We start from the raw sequence: 21,395 nt of genomic DNA on the forward strand, positions 1-21,395 counted from the left end.
CAGATTAAAATTAATGATTACTGAAATTCATACTAGAACAAAAATAAAGATCAAATACTAGTGTGTATGCTATAAAAATGTGAAAGCTACACAAGATATATACAGTCTGAGGGCAAGTTCTATAAACCAAAACGACCCCAGAAAATTTTACATAACTGAAAAAGACAAGGCGTAAGTAGAGAAAAATCAATTAAGAGGGACTTCTTTATTACACATTTATAAAATAATAGTATAATATAATTATTAAAAATGGAGACTTTTTTTTGGTATCTTGTGTTTTGCATTCAATTTTCCAATCATCTTCACAATTTTTCAAAATTTGATTTTTGTTATCCAAAGTGTTCTCCCACAACCTCTACCCCACCCACCATTCAAAGCACAACTCAAGAGCAAACTATTCAATAGGTTCTAGTGAGAGACTTACTATTAAAGACATTAATCCAGTAATCATGAATAAAGATTGAGTTTTCAAAGAAATAAAACAAAAATATATTAAGCACAATTTAATCTTTCTGATGATTCAGAAGGCGCCTGAATATCATAGTGTGCCATGTTCCTCATGCTGTGTGTTTAAGTGCCTATAACAGAATTCTAGTGCACATAGCATCAGTGATTACAGACACAATATGGGTTTTTTTTATGTGTGTATTTGTACTGATTGGGGCACAATTTGTAATAGGCTGAGAAAACTTTTAAAATTTCAGTTACAAAATGAGTATTTTTTTAGCACATTTAATAAAAGCTACTTGTTTTAAATTACCATTTTATTTTTGATGACCAAATTATATTTGACCATAAAAAAAAAAAAGAACATATAACTTTAAAATAACATTAAAAAACCATGGTTACAACAGAACTATGCAACATTAAATGAAGAAAGGAAAAGTTACTTACATATATCATATGGCACTGAGGATTTTTAAAGCCATTCTTCTGAATGGCTTTCAATCACCTTTATGTCTATCAATTTAAAAATGTCTATACTCAGTGTGCTTGCTGACAGATGAATCAGTGTTGATCATGCAACTGACTGAAAACCATTCGATGCCATTCAATGCGGACCCCTGAACAGTTATTATCCTGACAACCATAATAATTGAGCCACATGTAAATATTCAGCTATGGCTGACTTCAACTCTTCAACTGCAGAGAAACACTCATCTTAAAAAAAAAAAAAAAGCTGAAAAAAGTGACAACTGAAAATGGCTGAATCGCTGTACCTTTCAGACACAACATTCAATCTTATTTTCTCTATATAGTATTTGGTACTTTTTGATTCAGTAGTTGGGGTAAAAAAAAAAAAAGTTTCTGTATTCAAACATATCTACAGAATGTCAATATAAAATGTGTGAATATATACATTTAATACACGCACACACACACTCTCTCTCACATATCTAGAAAGCAGCACTTAACCACATCTCCATTTCTCACTAATGACTCAGTGAATCATCTGTTACTTTAAGACCGGCTTAGACGCAATAAGGCTGCAACATATGGCTAAAAAGGTCAAACACAAGCACCTACACTCAGGCTGGATTAAATTGTTCCTCCTCATGATTTCTGACAAGTGGTAATGCCGTTTATATAACTATATCTCAATAACTTAGAATTCAGAGTATAAAACCAGTGTCATTCAACTCCCTTACTGTTTAAAGAACACTCCTGTTTCCATTCTGTTTCCCTAATGATAACAGGGCACACCAACCACTGACCTGTACAAATGACCTTTACTCTTAATCTAAACAAACATGTGTTAAAACATTCTGAAATGCTGCATCCTTTGATTTCTTCATCTTTTCAATTGCTCGATGCAGGTCCTGTTGTTGCACAGGCCGAATTTCATCTTCATCATGACTAAAATGCAAACAAAACCACCAAATATTCAAATAACTTTAGAAAACACCTTCCTAAAATACTTTACCATGGTTAAAAAATAAAATCTCTTTCCCATCCAAGACCCCAAAGACCACCACAATTAAAAGCTTCAGGTGAACCCTTTTCAGGAATTAGCGATGCACACACAAGTCTTAGGTTTTTAGAAAGCACTGGCTGCTAAAAGTCAGGAAGCGACAGTGGCCGCTGTAAACATTACAGCTATGGTGATGAAAATCAAACACTTTCCACTGAGAATGTAAGTGCGGTATAGTACCACGTGGTGAAAATGTTATATAAAGGTGTGTCAGTTTACCGAAGTGGAGATATTAACTCCAATCAAGGAGTCACATGTTATCCCCATGAAAACTGGAATTAGAAAGTAGCTTTCCTACATGTATATTCATGTATGTTTAGCTTTTGACAAACTGAAAATAAAACTCTTTGCTATTAATAAAAACCAACTAATCTAAGTCCTCTCCGGTTCAATAAGAAGAAGAAAAACAAAGCACAGTATATAGTGTCTCCTTTGTAACTTACAGACACTTAGGAAAAACCTTTGGGGAAAAAGTTCTGATAACCCAAGTCTGTTGGCCAGATTTTTAACACAGAAATACACGGTCTCGCAGAAGTGACGCCTGCTTGAGTGTGGTTGGTGGGGTATAAAATGGGTGTAATAATTTATAGTTTTAATTTGAACATTTCACCTAAAATGGCATATGGTGTACTTGAGTGTGATAATTATGTTACAGAATTACAAACTTATGATTTTGTAATGAAAGATTCTGTAATAAAAAAGGAGCGTTACTTGTGCCAGACCCTGTATAGAATTTTCAGGGCTTTGATGACAGCAGAAAAACAGAACTTTCATTAATAATTTTATTTAAGCAAAATTTATATATAAGTTGTTCTGCTGTTCTCCTATTAATCTTATTTACAAGAATAAAAACCTTTGGCAAATAGACTGGCTACAGAGGTGAAAAGTATTCCCAACTTTAGCACCGTAGTAGTTGGATCAACCTGGCAATTAATAAAAGAAGTTGCCCTCTGCATGACAGGGCTCAAGGGAACACTAAAGAAAGGTCTAGAACTTGCATGCACCTAGCTAGGGCTAAAAGGGTAGTTTTCATGCAAACTTTTCTGTACCAAGAGAAGCCGTTTGGTACAGCAATATGCTGTAATTAAACACAAGAATATAAGAGGTAAATCCAAGTCACTTGGAGTGAATGCCTCAGCCAGGTGAAGGGAGATTGAGAAACAAAAGGACAAGAGATGGAGAACTCATTTAACACAAGCCCCCAAAGAGCACTAGCCTGCCAGAGTCATAGGAATTCTTCATTAAGAAGGTTGATACTTTGAAACAGGGGTTTAGAAATGCAGTGTTATACTGGCTCAGAGCAAGCAGCCTTTTAGAAAATTTCCGTAAGGGACGTGGTTGGTCAGGGCTGAGTTATTCAAGTTCAGTAGTTTCTTTGCTGGAATAAGGTTTGCACAACATTGGTTTCTCAAGCTCCTCATACTCTGAAACTGGTTTCAAGTGAAATTCGCTGCATTGACAAATGGCTTCTTCATTTAGTAAATACATCATTAGTAACAATCTAGTTACTAGATTGAAATCTAGTTGAAATCTAGTTGAAATCTAGTCCTTAGCAAGGCCTACCCAGTTACGTGAAAAATTTCTGGAAAACAAGGCACTCATTTCCATATGAAGTGAAACGGAGGGATTTAAGATGCAAAGCAATGCAGGTGTACCAGAGGACCTGGTTTTCCCAGTGGAGATGCACAAACCTAAGTTTCAGTCAGCTTTCTGTGATTTGGGTCCATGGGTTTTCAGTAGAATTTTAGCTTTTATTTCTACCTCTTCATTCTAGACCCCCTTTAAGACCGCTCCCCCCAAAATCATTTTCAGAACTCACCTTTAAAAAAGGACAATAAATACAGTTGGGGAGACTGTTAATTCCAATTTACCTTTTATTCCATAAGGAGATTTGATATTGTGAGGTAAAATAAAAGAAACTAACCTATAAGCTCTAAAAGGATTTGATAAATATTAGAGATCAACTCTATATACACATACCTTTCTTCTGATGTAGAATTAACATACTCCCTGACACAGAGGAGGGCAGCATCTCGACACATTTCTTTTAGGTCACTTCCTGAAAATCCATCAGTTTCCTGGGCAACTTCTAGCAGGTCCACATGCCTATCCACCTTAAACAAATATGCAAAAAACACACTTAACCCACATAAAATACACTGCAAAGGTTACATCCAAACACACTCCTTAAGAATTAAAGAATGGTAAGCATACTAGGACAGCATGCAAGAACATTCATTAAAGAGTATTTTCAGTTTCTAGAAGTTTTTTTTAACCATAAAAGCTTAAAATTTTACATCTAATTTTATTAATTGTCATTATGACCACTGAGTGAAATAAATCTCAGTATATATATATATCATGGAGTGATAGTGAAGAAACATCAGACAATGTTGGATTCATTTCAGTAACTCTAGGAAGATCCCGAGTTAACACTTCTATAATATATTCAAAGCACTTGGCAAATAGCCTGTGTCATTTAAGTCCCAAGTCCACTACAAAAAAGATATTCCATTGAAATACTCTAACATCCATTTTAACTGTAATGCTTTGGTATTCTACTACCTCAATGTTAATTAAGCACGTACAGTCTTGCTCTCCAACCTACACTTACAGAGTCAAGCCAATCAAGTGATTGTCCTGGGCATATAATAGACTTGGGATAATATGAAAATATAATCATACCAAACTTGTATGTAGATGAAGAGAGAAAAAAGGCAAGGAAAAAAGTACTTATAATTATCATCTATTAAATGATTGTGTCATTCACTTTACATGTATTATTCTCATTTAATCCTGCCATTTAAATATTCTCATTTTCATTTTCAGAGAACAGTGCCCAAAATAAACTGCCCAAGGCCACACCATTGCCAGATGGATGATTTGAACACAATGTAGTAGAGGCCCAGCTATATCCCCCCCCCCCATAGAGCTAACCATTTGTCTTAACATTGACTTTGCCCTGCTGATTTGAAATGCCACCTTTATTAGTTACTAAATTCCCATTTGTTTTTGTGGAAAACCCACTGTTTCAGAAAGAAGAGCAACTTTCACAAGGACAAGGGACTTGGAGGTTAAGAGGACATGGGGTCTATGGTCAGCTCTGCAACTGTGACTTCACATGACAGTGTTCTGATTCCTAAGGGGGGAGGGGGGGTAAATAAAGAGCAATCACAGCCTTTGATAAAAAAGAAAAGTGAACACAGAAGGGAGGTGTGAGAGGCAAACAGTGAAGATAAGCAAAGAAAATAAACACACAGATATATCTAAATAAGCAGTATTAATAATAATTTGGGGTAGAGAAACCATGTAGAACTAAAATGTTAGACAGTAAGAAAATGTAATACGCAGGGGACACGTACATTAAGGCACTCTGAAGTCTTAAAATTATTGGAAAGACTATTTATTACCTTCAACTTTAAGTATGTATGTCAAAAAGTTTTAAGGGTACCACTAAATTTTAAGGGACCCAACTGAAGAGAATGTGTAACTTCCAAACCAGTAGAGGAATAAAGACTATAAGAGCAAAACTAAAGAACACAGGTTAGGGGTGTGTTATGTGGAGAGAAAGCCAAGAAAAGCTCAGTAAGTGGAAAGCACTAAAATGAGAAGGAATGAATCTACATTTATGAGTAATCACAATGCAAACAGAGTAAACCAGGTTGGTGAAAGACAAGATTAGACTGTATAAAAAAATGTAGCTATTTTGTCAAAATGTAAAAGAGAACCAGCTTAGTGTTACATCTGAAAGGAAGAAAGCCAAAGTTGAAGGTAAAAGATTGGAAAATGATGTATAAGGCAAACATAAAGGAAGGAAAGCTAATGTAATTCCGTGTACATCAGATCAACAGATTTTTTTACTCGAAATGCATAATTTGGAATAGAAATCATTGCATAATGATAAAAAATAATTCATCAGCAAAATATAACAATTCTGTACTGGTACACATGTAATAATGTGGTCTCAAAACATACACAGGAAAATTAACATAATTCCATAGAAAAATGAACAAGTCCACAAAAATACCGGGAGATTTTAAACTTACATTTCATACACTGATATAGCAGACAATAAGTCCCTAGGGAAAGTTACAGTTAGCACCTGTGATCTAATAATGTACAAATAAAAATTGGCAAACTGATTACAGTAATTTTATGTAATATTGTCTTTCATTGGTTATAGGGTTGCAAATGTTTTTCCCAGGAGCTTGTCCTTTCACTTTTTTCTTTTTCAATTATAATTTATACATTTTTGTATCTGAGGAACTCTTTTTACAAGTGTACATTTGAAATCAGACACATGCTAGTGATCTAATTTCCCTACTGTTTGTAAGAGTGAACAAGTAAAAATAACCTACACCTACACATGCGTTAACGCGTCTATCCATACCCAACACTGGAACTCACGCTACCAACTTCAGGACCGCAGACTACCAATGACGGTGATTAGGGAGATGCAAAGCAAAGCATGTTAAGATTACCTGTTAAATCTGGGTGGTGGACATAAGGTTATTTGTGTATTATGTTTCAAACCTTTCATAAATTTAAAAAACTACTTAGAAAGATCTCCCAAATTATGCCGTGAGATGTTAAAAATTTGTCTTGATCCCTACATGAATCAATACTTCCACCCTATCCTTTGAAGCCTCCTTTGTTGGACCACACTATGTTCTAACCACTCACAAATGTTGTGCATGACAGGGTGATAAAGTTACAAAGGTAAACAAAACAAGTATAAGAAAAGAACAAAACGGAGAAGACTCCAGTCATGCGGAAGCAAGATTAGCTAACAGAGGTAGCATACTGGAACATCTAGGAGAAAGGCTCCACCACTGCTTTGTTTTGTGAGCCTGGGCAACTCATATTTTAATATAATTTATCTGGGTTTCGCTTTCTTCAACTGTAAAATAGTACTAACATGGACTCTTGATATGAACTGATCATTAAATAAAACAATGTCCAGTTGACCCTTGAACACCATGAGGGTTTAAGGGGCAACAACCCCCGTGCAGTCAAAAACCCACATGTAACTTTTGACTCCCCCAAAACTTTACTAATAGCTTACTGTTGACAGGAAGCCTTACTAATAACATGAACAGTTCTGTAACACATTTTGTATGTTATATGTAATACATACATAAGAATAATAAAGCCAGCCAAAGAAAGGATTAAGAAAATCATCAGAAGACAAAATACATTTACAGCATTATATGTAATTATTTTTAAAAATCCACATATAAATGGACCACACGGTTCAAACTCATGTTGTTCACAGGTCAATATCTCACCACAATGCCTGGCACATAGCAAACACTCTAAGAGAATCCCCTAAGGTAAAAGCTGTTAGCCCTGGCTGGTTGCTCAATTGGTTGGAGCATCGTCCCATGCACCAGAAAGCTGCAGGTTCAATACCCGAGTAGGCTACATATGTAGGTTGGGGGTTCTATCCCTAGTCGAGGGCACTAGGAGGCAATCAATCAATGTTTCTCTCTCACATCAACGTTTCTCTCTCTCTCTCTCTCAAATTAATAAGTGTATCCTTAGGTGAGGATTTTTTTTAATTTAAAAAGATAACAGTTATTAGATAAACCATGAAGTAATGAGGATTGTTTTCTATACACAAATATGAAGGCAATTCCTAAATTAAAAAAGGTTTTAAATACTGAAAACAATATTGGAATGTTAACAAACTTCTAAAATAACCTGAAAGAATAGTACTTGTATAAAGTTATATCTACCACTGGCTGCATATTTGCATGGTGCTATAAGCATTTTATATTCTCAAAATGGTGCTATCAGATTGTTGGCATTATCTCTAATTTCCAAGTGAGAAAAATTAGGCATAAAGATGCTAAATAATATTTGCCCAGGGTCACACAGCAGGGGATGGTCAAGCTAGAATGTGAAACCCTCAGGTCTGTCTCCAAAGTCCATGCTTGTTAACCATTCCTGCTATGTTATCCAAAAGGCATAAATTTAGGTTGGTATGTATAGGTAAAAACAAAAACCTATCTCTTTCCTGTTGAGCAAAACATGATACTTGTATAAGGTCTACATTGTATTAGTTCTAATTCTTTATGTACTTAAAACTGTAAGTCAAAACCATTACACTATGTTTTTTAAATGAGCAAGTATGTTAACGATCTATCAACAAAGACTTGTGGAGACTTCCAGTAAAGATGGAGGCAGAGGTAGACACGCTTTGCCTCCTCATGCAACTACAGAAAGAATTACAACTAGATCTCAAACAAATAACACCCAGGACTGTCAGAAAATTGAGCTGCATGGAAGTCCAACATCCAAGGATTTAAAGAAGCCACATTAATCCAAACAGATTGAAAGGGTGGAGTGACGGAGAGAGATGGAGAGGCAGCGGTGACAGTGGAATGAATGGATGATGCCACATTCACATGTGGTGGATAAAAATCAGGAGGGATCCTTGGGAGCAAGTGATCCCATCCCCAGGCCAGATCGTAAAGCCCAGGGTTCCAGTGCCAAGGAGATAAATCCCCGTAACTTCTGGCTGTAAAAGCCAGTGGGGGTTAGGGGAGGAGAAGAAAAAGTTGGGTTTTCAAGAGACTTGGCTTAAAGGGCCTGTGTAAACTTAGAATGTATGAAACCCACCCACTCTGGGATTCACCAACAGGACAACTTAAAGGGTGCTAATCGTACATGGGGAGTGGGCAAAGTGACTATAAAGGGCGAGTGCCAGGCAAACCTCCAGAAGACAGGCAGTGGCATTGTCCCCTCTCTCATCCCTCCCCCGACACACAGCCACAAAGCGGTGAAGCAGGTTGCTCCACCCTGGCAATTACCTAAGGCTCTGCTCCCATAATTTAAAGGTGCCTTTTCTACAATAGGCCATGTTACTGAGACAGGAAGTCAAGGCAGCTCTTCCTAATACACAGGAAAAAAAACAAACAAAAAACCACACAAGGAGGCTGCCTAATTGAGGAGACAAAGAAATATGGCCCAAATCAAAGCAGAAAACAAAACCCCAGAAAAGGAACTAAACAAAACGGAGATGACTAACCTGTTGGATGCAGTTCAAAACACTGGTGATCAGGATGCTCAAAGAACTCATTGAGTACAGCAACAACATAAAGGAAGAAATGAAGGTTGCACTAAGTGAAATAAAGAAAAATTCACAGGGAACCGTCAATGGAAGGGAGGAAGCCAGGATTCAAATAAATGATTTGGAACATAAGAAAGAAAGAAACATTCAACCAGAACAAAATGAAGAACCAAGAATTCAAAAGTATGAGGAGCGAATAAGAAACTCTGGGACATCTCCAAGAGGGCCAACATCCGAATCACTGGGATGCCAGAAGGAGAAGAGGAAGAGCAATAAATTGAAAACTTGTTTGAAAAAATAATGAAAGAAAACTTCCCTAATTTGGTGAAGGAAATAGACATGTAAGTTCAAGAAGCACACAGAGTCCCAAACAAGTTGGACCCAAAGAAGACCACACCAAGACACATCATAATTAAAATGTCAAAGATTAAAGAGAAAGAGAAAAACGTAAAAGCAACAAGAGAAAAGCGGAGAGTTACCTACAAAGGGGTTTCCATAACACTGTCAGTGAGTTTCTGAAAAGAAACTTGGCAGGCAAGAAGTGACTGGAAAGAAGTATTCAAAGTGATTAAAATCAAGGACCTACAACCTAGATTACTCTATCCAGCAAAGCTGTCATTTAGAATGGAAGGGCAGATAAAGTGCTTCCCAGACAAAGCCAAAGGATTTCATCATTATCAAGCCATTATTATACAAAATGTTATGGGACTTACTTAAGAAAAAGAAGATGATCAAAACTATGAACATTAAAATGGCAACAAATTTACAACTATCAACAAATGAATCTAAAAAAAACAAACTAGGCAAACAAGCAGAACAGGAACAGAATCATAGATATGGAGATCATCTGGAGAGTTATCACCTGGGAGGGGGAAGGGAAAGAATGAGGGAAAAGGTGCAGGGATTAAGAAGTACAAATTGGTAGGTACAAAACAGACAGGCGGATATTAAGAACAGTATAGGAAATGGAGAAGCCAAAGAACTTATATGCATGACCCACGGACATGAACTAAAACGTGAAAATGCTGGAGGGAAGGGGGTGCCAGGTAGAGGTGAGCAAAGGAGGAAAAACTGGGACAACTGTAAAGGCATAATCAATAAAGTAGATTTAAAAAATAAATTGTGAAAGGTCAGAAAATACGATCATTTCAAAAGCTTCTTTTCTTCAGAGAATAAAAACTCATAAAATATAAAGTCTGCTAGTCTATTTGCATTAAAAACCCTAATTCTGCTCAGCCATGTATATACATGATGGTGCTCATTTTATAAAATAAATCTGTGTACTATTGATTTGAGGCATCTTTTAGCAAAATTACATTAATTTCTTTCATATTCTATTGAGGTAACAAAATCCCTTCAGCACATAAATGCCAGCTAGTGGGAAATCAGATGTTCCCATGTCAGCAGGTATCCAGAGAGCATTCATTCATACTTTGCATTATAAAACTGATTAGAGAGTAATCTTTTGTGCTTTCATGAATAAGAAACAGAATGCTAAAAATTCCCTGTACCCATGACAAATATAATTCTAAAAATTCCCAAATATAACTACTGTTTTAAATAGCAGAATACTGAATTCAAAGATAAAATCAGACACAATGAACAGTGTAAGTAAATGTGAAAACTTAATGGTCTGTGTAAAGTATGACTATTTTATGAGACAAAAACTTAAATCTCATTATTTATATTCATTATCTTACGTAAATCATCTATATCTACATTGGACTGTATATAAGTGGTTTGAAAATGTTAACTTCCAGTCATGTAATACGATCCTTCATTAAAAATTTTAAATTAAACAATAGCAATCGTTAACTTGAAGTCCTTACAAAATTGTCAGCAAATACTTTCTAATACCTATTACATTTCTAGCCACATCATAGCCACTCTACTTCAAAAGAACTTGGGAAATGATTTTATCCCCTTGTTTCCTTCTCTGAACTGTTCATTAACATTATCCTTGTTGAAGGCTTACCAAGTAAGTGTGTTTTATTTAAACAGTAGTACAACTACATAATGTCTTTTTGAAAGCAGTTTTGAAATACTCAATTAAAAGGCAAAATGTAACCTGTTGATTTCTTGCTCATCTATGACAGGAGTGCCTTTACCTAGACGGCATGGAGGGTTTTCCCTGAAATTGTAAAAACAAAACAAAACAAAAAAAAACTCATACTTTTTAAGAAAAGAATACATAGCTTTTATTGCTTTATTTAAAGGCTCTAAGATCTTTAAAATAGTTAATAAACAATGACCTGATCTCTGCAACTTGCTAGGTTCTTTAAACTTTTGCAAAATGCCATATATGCTATTTTGATATATTTTAAAGAAATAAATGAACAGCACATTACTGAAAGATACAAGGGAGGATGTGAACAGCTATTAAAACATACATGCTTTTGAGTAGAAAGATTCAACATCAAAAAGATCTTAATTCTCTTGAATTATCATCTTCCCAAAGCAGTGTTTGTTTTTTCTGGAGTACAACATATTATTTCTAAAATTTACACAGATAATTGAGCAAAAATTACCAGGGAACTTTGGGCCAGGAGAAAAATACAGGATGCCCAGCCCTATTTGCTATTAAAATTTATACATCCTCAATAATTAAATCATTGTGGTACTGGTGCATAAAGACACAAAAGACCAATGAGCTGTATTCAAGAAACATAGTCAGTACATGAGAATTTAATATATAATAAAATGGCACCTCTACTGAGAAAAAGATGGCCTATTCAATAAATGGGGTTTGGACAACTGAGTATCCATCTAAAAAAAAGCAAAGTATGATTCAGATTGTATATGGTATATCCAAATAAATGCTAAATAAAGATTTAAAGATAAACATAAAACCATAAAGGACATCTATATATGTTTTTTCTGATGAAAGAATAAAATTTTATGTAAGAAAATAGCCGTTTCCCCTTCCTGACAACCTGAACCTGAATATCATCTAGTGTCTTGATTCACCTACCAATTTTGGAGGAAAAACTAACTGTTCCTTGTGAATCAGCAAAATTCAGACTGGTGAAAAATCTGGACAATCCTAACCTGATTCACCCCCACAACAAATATATTTAAAGGAGGGGGCAAGAAAAGAGATGAAGACCCCATAGCCTATAGATTAAAAGAGATTTTACAACTATAAAATAATTGCAAATTATGAACTTTATGAGTCCTAAATCAAACAAATACATAGTCTTTTTAAAAAAAGACATTTAGACGACAAATGGACATTTGAACAGATTGGATATTCAATGATGATAATAAAATACTGTCATTTTTTAGGTTATATAAAATAATGGTACTGATATTTAGGTTAAAAAGAAAAATTCTGTCTTTTAGAGATAAAACTAAAATATTTACAGGTGAGCTATGATGGGGAACACAGGAGGTGAGGAAGTAGGCATGTTATGTATGGAGCAAAATTGGCCATAGATTTGATGGTGATTGGAAAACAAACATCTCTTACCATGGGAATCTTACTTTATTTCCTAGTTTGGATAGTAAGTTAAAATAGTGAGTTTAACTAAGAATGTTAGGATAGTGAGAAAAACACCATGTCATTAAAATCTATTTGGTAATAGAGTTTTTGGAAAAAAAGTAGCAAGAGTTGGAAAATTCCTTTGTAAATGTGGAAAAGGTCTTTTTTATTTTAGATGCAAAACCCAGTAGCCATAAAGGGAAAAATAAAATACCCCAGTAAAATCAAAAGGTAAACTGGGAAAAATATTTTCAAATCATATAGACAAAGGGCAAACTCGCTAATATAGCCTAATATAGTAGAGTTCCTAAAAATCTAAGAAAAGTAACATTGCAATAGAAAAATAAAAAAATAAAAATATGTATTTCACAGAAAAAACTCAAGTAGCTCTTAAACATACAATGCTCATCTCATCCCTAAAGCATGCAAATTAAAACTATAATGTCATGCCATTTTCTACTTATCATGTTGGCAGGAAGTTCCATAACATTCAGTTGGCAAGGCTACAGGGAAAGAAGGACTCTAATATAGCTGGTACAACAATAAACTGGGCATGAACAATCTGGCAATAGCTACCAAAATTACTAATGTCTAGCAACTCCTCTTCCAGAAAACTCACCCTACTAATGTTCCTGCACAAGTGTGAAATGACACATGTACAACGTTATTCGATGCAGCATTTTATAACAGCGAAAGGCTGGAATCAACCAGGATGTCCTCCAACACGTCACTGTTTAAATAAACTACGGTATATCCATACAATGGAATTTTATGCAGTGAAAGAGAGAATACAATAAGAAAACTACCTATTAATATAGAAAGATTTCAGAGACAAGTGAAAAAAGCAATGCACGGAACAGTGTACAAAGGGTTTTTAATATGTTTCATGTGAAAGGTGAGAAAAATAACAGTATATTTTAGTTTGCTCATATAAGCATGATGCCATTTCAAAGGATACAGAAGAAATACGGGGGAGAGACAGAGGCCTTTTCCTGCATACCATTTGATACATATATTTTAATTTTTGAAACATGTGACAATATTACATTTAAAACCAAAAAACCCTTAAACACAGCCCTGACCAGTATAACTCAGTTGGTTGCATGATGTCCTGCAAACCGGAAGGTCACAGGCTCTATTCCTGGTCAGGACACAGGCCTGGGTTGCGGGTTCGGTCCCCAGTTGGGGTGTGTGCAAGAGGCATATGATCAATGTTTTTTTTTATTTTTATTATTTTTTTTTATCGTTGTTCAACTACAGTTGCCCCTATATTCTCCCCACCACTCCCCTCCACCCCACCTCCCAATCAACCCTACCTTCCAGCGCTCCCCACACTGTCTTTGTCCACGGGTCCTTTATACGTGTTCCTGGACAATCCTTCCCCTTCTTTCCCCCATTATCTCTCTCGCCTTGATGTTTCTCTCCCTCTCTTTATCCCTCCCTTCCTCTCTCCCTGGAATCAATTTTTTTTTAAAGTATGTTTAAAAACCTAAAACACAGACTACTGAAGATTTTGATTACCACATCTTTTAAAATTTAAATTCCACCTTCAAATATATTGCAATTAAATAAAAAAACAAAACCCTCATATTTCTGTACAAAAATAAACATCTTATATTACTGGAAAACAGCCTGAAAAATGTCAAAGATGATTTTGAACTGTAGATATGAAAACACATGGCTTTTTAAAGATCAGATTATCTTTAATTAGTTCGAGGATACCATAGCTGTTGAATTACATGATCCAGCCAAGAGTTTTATAATTTAAGTCAAGTTCAAAGCTCCATTATTCTCAACTTACTTTTCCATTTCTCTCTAATGAACACAAACATGATATTTATAGGATGGAAAAAATATAATTTTCTACTTACATTTTCATTTTTCAAGATGAGTTTCAGGATTGCTTCTCTTTGTTTTAGAGCCTAAAACCAGGATAATTTCCAGTTAGCTTTTTTAAAAAAAATAAACAAATAAGCAAATAAGTAAATAAATAAATAAGGATCAACTAGGTTTCCCAATATTTCTTCCTTCCCTGTGAACTGCCTGACAATCCCTATAGGGACAGACACTGTAACAGAGGTTATGGAAGCTAGTGACTAAAATAAGGTCTAGATTCCAGCCTCTATAGTAATTGTGTGCGGTTGTCCTACTCAACTATCTTCTCCTTCTGAATCCCTAATGCCTAGAACAATTGTCTGGGAGATAACATGCCCTTCAATGTTTCATGAGTGAGTGGACGAATACCTGTAACGACCAACGTCATTCCCCTACCACTCTGCAAATATCCTTTTCTTCATAACAGAAACTTCTGAAAACACCACTGCCATAAAATTTTTATCAGTAAGAGACAGCAACAATACACCTTCAGTTCCTTCACTTTAAAATATAATTTCCATGTTCACTAATTTACATGAGTGAATTCTTAGTGTTTATAATACATTTGTTCATATGCTTGTATGTTTCCCCCCAATGGTGCTTCATATTATACCAGAGAATAGAAGCTGTTATAGAATGCCTTACATACAGTAAACATAAATGCTTTTAAGAATAATTATGGCTGAATTCATCCCTGTAACCACAACCATTGAAAAAACAGACCCAATTACAATAAATATCAAATCAAATGACCTCAAAAACAAAATCAAACTCCGCCATTTCTGTACCTTGAATATGTTAAGTATGAAGGTTAATTTGGTGTATTAAGCGATCACCAAAAACTACTTTTTAAAAAAATAAACATTTAACTTGGAGAGGAGTTTTAAGGAAAAGTTAATCATATAGTTATGCAATAAAAAAAAAACAACCATCTTCTCTAAAAACAAAATGAGAAGAGGGCTGCAAAATCCCAGTTTGTACATTAACAGTATTCAGATTTCTCACAAATTTGTTAAATCTGTTACAACTGATTTTGATAACTCACCATATTAAACTTATAACTTTAGTAAAGTTTACTAAATATATTTAATTCAAAATTTGAAAGGAACAACTCCAGAAGTTTCTCTACATAGCTATACATGTATCATGCCGATTGTATAGCACACATCTTCTATTACTAACTGTTTTCTTTCTTCTTCTATCTAAAGGCAGAGAAAATTCAAGTTCTGATTATTCTGTGCAAAAATTAGAGTATAAATAAGTTATAATCATCTACTTGAAAGTAATTCTTAACTAACAAAGGAATGCTAGAAATAAGATAGTACTAGTTCAGGCTCACCCTACATTCCCATTAAGTTAAAGAATAATATCTTAGCTACTGTTTAATCATTAATCCTGTCAAAGGAAAGCACTGATTATAACCATCAATAATTAATCAAATAAATCCCAACTGTTTATCCTGTCAGGCCCCAAAGCCCCTAAAGTTCATCCTATGCTAAACCAAAACTATAATTTAGATTTTTGTATGGAACTTTCATAGATAACTTGCTACAGTCTAAAGAAAGCCACTAAAGTGTCTAGGCAATCTTAAAACAGTTATATACTTTGAGGAGAAGCAAGTAATACTGATCTCAGGAAAAAACAAAAAGAAGTAAGACAAAAAAGCAAGAGAGTAGAATGAACATAGAAGCAATTATGTGGATTCTTGCCCTATTCCTTCCCTGCCCATCATAAATAAGTACATTTAAAAAATCATTCCCTTCTTGAAATCACAGGAAAAGACCTTAAAAAAGTGGCTATTTCACTGTTCATAACATCAATCAAAACCACCTACAGGCTGGTTGATATGAAATCTTGTAGGCATTCTTCTCATGATAGCTGAGTCAAGATCCTGAGGACGATTAGTAGCTCCCATCACTATGACCTAAATATATAAAGAAAACAAAGGTGTTAAATCCAACAATAACATTCCCTTTAGGTTGTTATTAAAAGGGCTTAGAAAATATAGAAAATTAAGTGGCGTTTAAACCAAATCTTCTATAAGAAATCAGGTATTAATCCAGTATGTATTACTCAAATATTTACAGATACAAATCAAAGTTAATCCTACATAGATCAGATGATAACAAAGCTTTTAAGATTTTTTTTAAGTACTGTATTTTGCAAAATATGGTTACATACTCAATGACTACACATTGAATAATTGAAAGCCATTTAGGTTATAGCTTGGGAATATATACAGGAGAATATTTCAAGTCCCTTAATAATAATATTAAGGAAAGAATCATTTCTCCTAAATCTAAGGATACTGGTAATAGTAACAGATATGTGCGTTTTTCTCTACATTTCACATCATCATCCCATGGCGCATATCAGCACTACAGATGACATCTTCTCAATGCCAATAAAGCCTCAAGCAATCCAGCTTCAAACAAGGGCAACAGAATAAAAGTAAACATCGAAATTCTGGGTAGAATTTTTTTTTTTTTAAATGCTAGTGACCCTGCCAACCTGTGGGTCGATGTCCCTTATTTATAAAGGATGTGGAAATGAAAAATCAACACAAATGAAGACAAAGAAGTACAAACAAGTCAATTTTTGAAAGGCTTCAATATTACCATTACTGTTGATATTCCCAAATAGTCCAATAACAGCACACATTAGCTATCCAAAACGAAATTTATTGGTATTCTAATGGAAAGTTTTATTTCTTTAATATTACTTTATTTCAGCCTAAGAGGTCTTCGACTTCTGAAATCACCAGAAGTCTAATTCCAGAACATGCTGAAAGGTCTAGTAAATCTTATATTCTATTTCTATTCTACATTTAATAATATTGAAGAGCCAAATTACTTTCTATTAACTGTGAGAGGTTGCCACCTAGAGGGAAAAAATATAACTACAAATACAAATTTGAGAAGTTAGTTCTACAATGCCATTTTGTGTTTGGGTTAAGTGTCCCTAAAACAATCAAAATATTAATGTTCTTACCTGTTTTCTTTATTGACTATCTGCAACTCTATAAAATTAATAAGGAAATTTTCCACTCAATGTAAAACCAAAAAAAGTCTTAAAGTGATCAAGTGAACTGCATAAGGTAAAGGATAAATGTTAAGTACATTTTGAGATAGACTCTAAGTGTTTAAAGAGAGATGCAAAGTGACAGGGAAGCAGGTCGAAGACTGACCACGTTAGGTAGTAGAGACTCACAAAAGGTACTGTGGATGAGGTAGTACCTGACAACAACAGGAACCAGGCTGTATTGTGAGAAACATTCTAAGTAAACAAACAGCCTAAAACAAAACAAAACAAAAAGCCAGTATGGAAGATGAAATGCTTAAAATTAGGATCAAGAAATCCAAACAAATCTAGCATAACATGGTCTAATGAATACATATAGGATAATAGTAGATATTCATTATGAAAAATCAAGAGGGAAACTATTTGCAGTTTCACTTGAAGCAAATTTTTCTTAAAAAAAATTTATTTATGTTTAGAGAGAAGGAAGGGAGGTAGAGAGAGAAGAAACATCAACGTGAGAGAGATACATTGATCGGTTGCCTCTTGCACGCCCCCAACTGGGGACCTGGCCCCCAACCCAGGCATGCACCCTGACTGGGAATCAAAACAGCAACTTCTCGGTTTGCAGGCTGGTGCTCAGTCCACTGAGTCACACCAACCAGGGCAAGAAGCAAATTTTCAGGAGCGAAAAAAGGAACCTTTACACATACATTATCTTTATCTAGTGTAAATGAGCTAAAATTCAAAATGGGCTGCAACAATATTTTTTTAGTATTTAAGCAACAAAATTAATGCACATTTTAGGTATTAGTTGAGATTTCTAAAAATCTTTAAGATAAAATATTAAGATAAAGTCTTTTTATTATTTCACATTTAAAATAATAAGATCTAAATCTATGCCTTAAAACTTTATGTCAATGACTATGCTAAAAACACTTCTTTTATGTTGCATGTCTGTCAAGAAGATGTCTGTCAGTTAACTCAGACTTCCAGTAGTGGTGACAGGTTGAACTGAACCATTCAACTATTTTTGTTTCCTTTGTGGTCGTATCAGACATACAAGAAAGCTTGCTGGCACACAAGGCTCCATCCACAGTCACAGAACAGACACTTACAGAAAAACTAACTGGTTCATATCAAAGAAGAGTATGTCTAAGACTGTTACTCAAATTAATAATGTCAATTTTATCCCCTTCAACACAAAAAAGGTAATAAAAATTGTTGCTGGGGCTTAATAAAAAAGTAACATCCTTATTTGCTCCCTTAAATAAAAATCTGTTATAATGAAAACAAGTACTACTAGTGTAATAAGGAACTATGTTTCTGGAAATTCAGTTTTAGGTTGTGTTTTATCAGAACCATGTTGTGGGGATCTGAATAAAGTAGCTTTGGAGTATAAACTACATCCAATTGTCGTTTTCCTTGGCTTTTAAAACTATAATCTGCTCTGACTAGTGGGCTTAGTGGGTTGGGCGTCGTCCCACAAATGGAAAGGTTGCCGGTTCGATTCCTGGTCAGGGAACATGCCTGGGTTGCAGGCCACTGGGGTCATGTCAGAGGCAACTGATCGATGTTTCTCTCATGCATTGATGTTTCTCTCCCTCTTTTTCTCCTTCCCTTCCCCTCTCTCTAAAAATAAATAAAATCTTTAAAAAAATAAAAATGAAACTATAATGTGATAGGATATAATATTAAGCTATTTTCTCTTACATGGCCTAAACTATTCAATTGTCTAAGTACTTTAAATTCTGTTGCTTAGGAGGATATTAGTTTTGGGAAACCTGTAAATTACTCCCATTGAAGAGAGTTAGAATCAATTTATAAAAATGGTTTCTATTAATGTTGCCTAAGTTTATCTGTTGCACTATCTTCTCTAATTATCTAACAAACACTATAGGCAACTTTCCTTCAATGAAATTATATTTTCATAAAGGTGGTATAGAAGGAGGGTATGTGGCTTAATTTTCCTCTTGAGAATAATGTGTTTTCTACTTTCGATTCATGGTAATGTGATGAATAAAGGAGATCCTTTACCTCTCTGTCTACAGAACATACAGAAATAATAAAGCATTTTATTTACTTCTTACTTACTTATTTAGAGACAGAGGGGAAGGGATCGGCCAGCAACCCAGGCATGTGTCCTGACTAGGAATCAAGCCAGTGTCCTTTCAGTTCACAAGCCAGCACTCAATCCAGTGAGTCACACCAACCAAGGCAAGTAACAAAATATTTTAAAAACTCATAAATTAATCAACAAATATGCAAAAAACTACAGGAATTAAGCTGAGGCCAGTAGTGAAGCCTATGCATAAGAGAGGGAAGCAAGGGTAGAAGTTGACCACATTATGAAAATGTATAGATCCCAGAGTGGGGTATGCGCAGGCCAGAGAGCCCGATGAGAGGCCACCCGACGTAGAGCTGGAACTCATGAAGTACTACAGCTGGAAAAAGTGGTGCAATATTAGAAAACCTATTCAGCAGAGTCAAGCCTTAGCCTTAGAAAGACATATAAAGACATACACCCACATGAAATCCCTGAGATTCCGTGGTTCTTGGTCAGCTAACATGGATCTTGGACCTGAAGATCCAATTTTACCTGTTTGTGTTGAAGGAAAAAAAGTCTGGCAAAAGACAAACACAAAATCCTCTTACAGCAACCAACCTTCAATACAGGTTCCAAAAACTCACACACAAAGTTCTACCAAATATGATGTTTACCACCCCCCATGAAATAACAAAACACTCAAGGACATAACCACCATAAACTCATACAAATAACAGAAACAGATACACAAAACTCATGTTACAATTATTAAATGTAGATTATAAAATAAATATATTAACATGGGTAAAGGAATAAAGGAGGAATCAAAAATATCACATTCAAAAATATATTTAGTAAATAGATACAAGGCATTGTTATATAAGCACCTTACTTGTGTGACTTCCTTAAAACCCTACAATAATCCTGAGGTGGATACTATTTTTCACTTTTTACAGATATTAACTGCCTCTATTGATAGAATGATTATATAACTTGGTCAAAATCACACAGCGAGTTGATGCCAGGGCTCTAGATTTCTAATTCAGTAGGAAACATGAGTTGATGGGCAAGAGCCCATAGAAAGAATATGACAATCTTGAAAAAGAATCTAAGAAAATTTTTAGAACTCAAAAATGTAATGACTGAAATAATATACACAATGTAAGGGTTAAATAACATAAGAGAGCCAAATGAATTTAGAATTATCAAATTAGAAGAGGTAAAGAAATTACCTAAATTGTACCACAACAAAGAAAAAGGAAATATGAAAAAGAAGTTAAAACATATGGATTATAAATAAGGTACATCCAATTGGCACTCCATAAGGAGAGCACATGGGGAATGGAGAAGAAACAATAACTGAAGAAATAATTTTTTACAAGTAACAAAAGTGTGATTCCAAATATAGTTTTTTTAAAAAAGGGCAAAACAGATTACAAAGTAAAAAATACCTAATAGAGTTAAAGCAACAAAACAATAGTGTTAAATTTTTCAAAACTTTTCCAAGAGATATAAATAGGTGATTCACCAAAAAAGAAAAAGAGTAAAAGGCTCTAGAACTTCCATTTCCAGCAATATGGCAAAAAAAAACAAGCATGCCAGATAATTATTTTTAATTTTAGTTGTCTTTTAAAATAAATCATTGATCTGGCAAGAAAGTATGACATAATCACAGGTGAAGATTTAAGTAAAAATGGGAACCCAAAGAGGTAAACTGAAGAATAATAGCTGGCTTTCTCCATTGGGGAACACCAAGGTACCTTAGCTTTGGTTTTCACAGTTTTGGAGCAAAGAGCGGTAAAGCCTAGGATAGAAGGCTGTCTTACATAAAATTGGAATTTTAAATGAAGTTGCACTTAACAGAAGTGGGAAAGTGTTTATGTTTCAGTAGCTAATGAAAATGGTAAAATAGCCCTGGCTGGTGTGG

The 21,395-nt window shown here is 34.7% G+C and overlaps 1 protein-coding gene across 1 annotated transcript in view; it reads right to left on the reverse strand.

The window, feature by feature from the left end:
* Positions 1-202: 202 nt before the first annotated feature.
* The window catches only part of ATAD1 (ATPase family AAA domain containing 1), a 44,618-nt gene continuing 23,425 nt past the window's right edge, over positions 203-21,395 (reverse strand). Inside the window, exons 7-10 of the mRNA XM_054572804.1 lie at positions 16,238-16,327; positions 14,400-14,450; positions 3,953-4,086; positions 203-1,857 (exon numbers count right to left, since the gene is read on the reverse strand). Coding sequence (XP_054428779.1) covers positions 1,737-1,857; positions 3,953-4,086; positions 14,400-14,450; positions 16,238-16,327 — 396 coding nt within the window. The 3' untranslated portion in view covers positions 203-1,736. The remainder of the gene's footprint in view (positions 1,858-3,952; positions 4,087-14,399; positions 14,451-16,237; positions 16,328-21,395) is intronic.

The sequence above is a fragment of the Pteronotus mesoamericanus genome, unplaced genomic scaffold (genome assembly GCF_021234165.1).
Source record: "Pteronotus mesoamericanus isolate MK-2021 breed Mesoamerican mustached bat unplaced genomic scaffold, CSHL_Meso_final contig_24, whole genome shotgun sequence".
Taxonomy (NCBI): domain Eukaryota; kingdom Metazoa; phylum Chordata; class Mammalia; order Chiroptera; family Mormoopidae; genus Pteronotus; species Pteronotus mesoamericanus.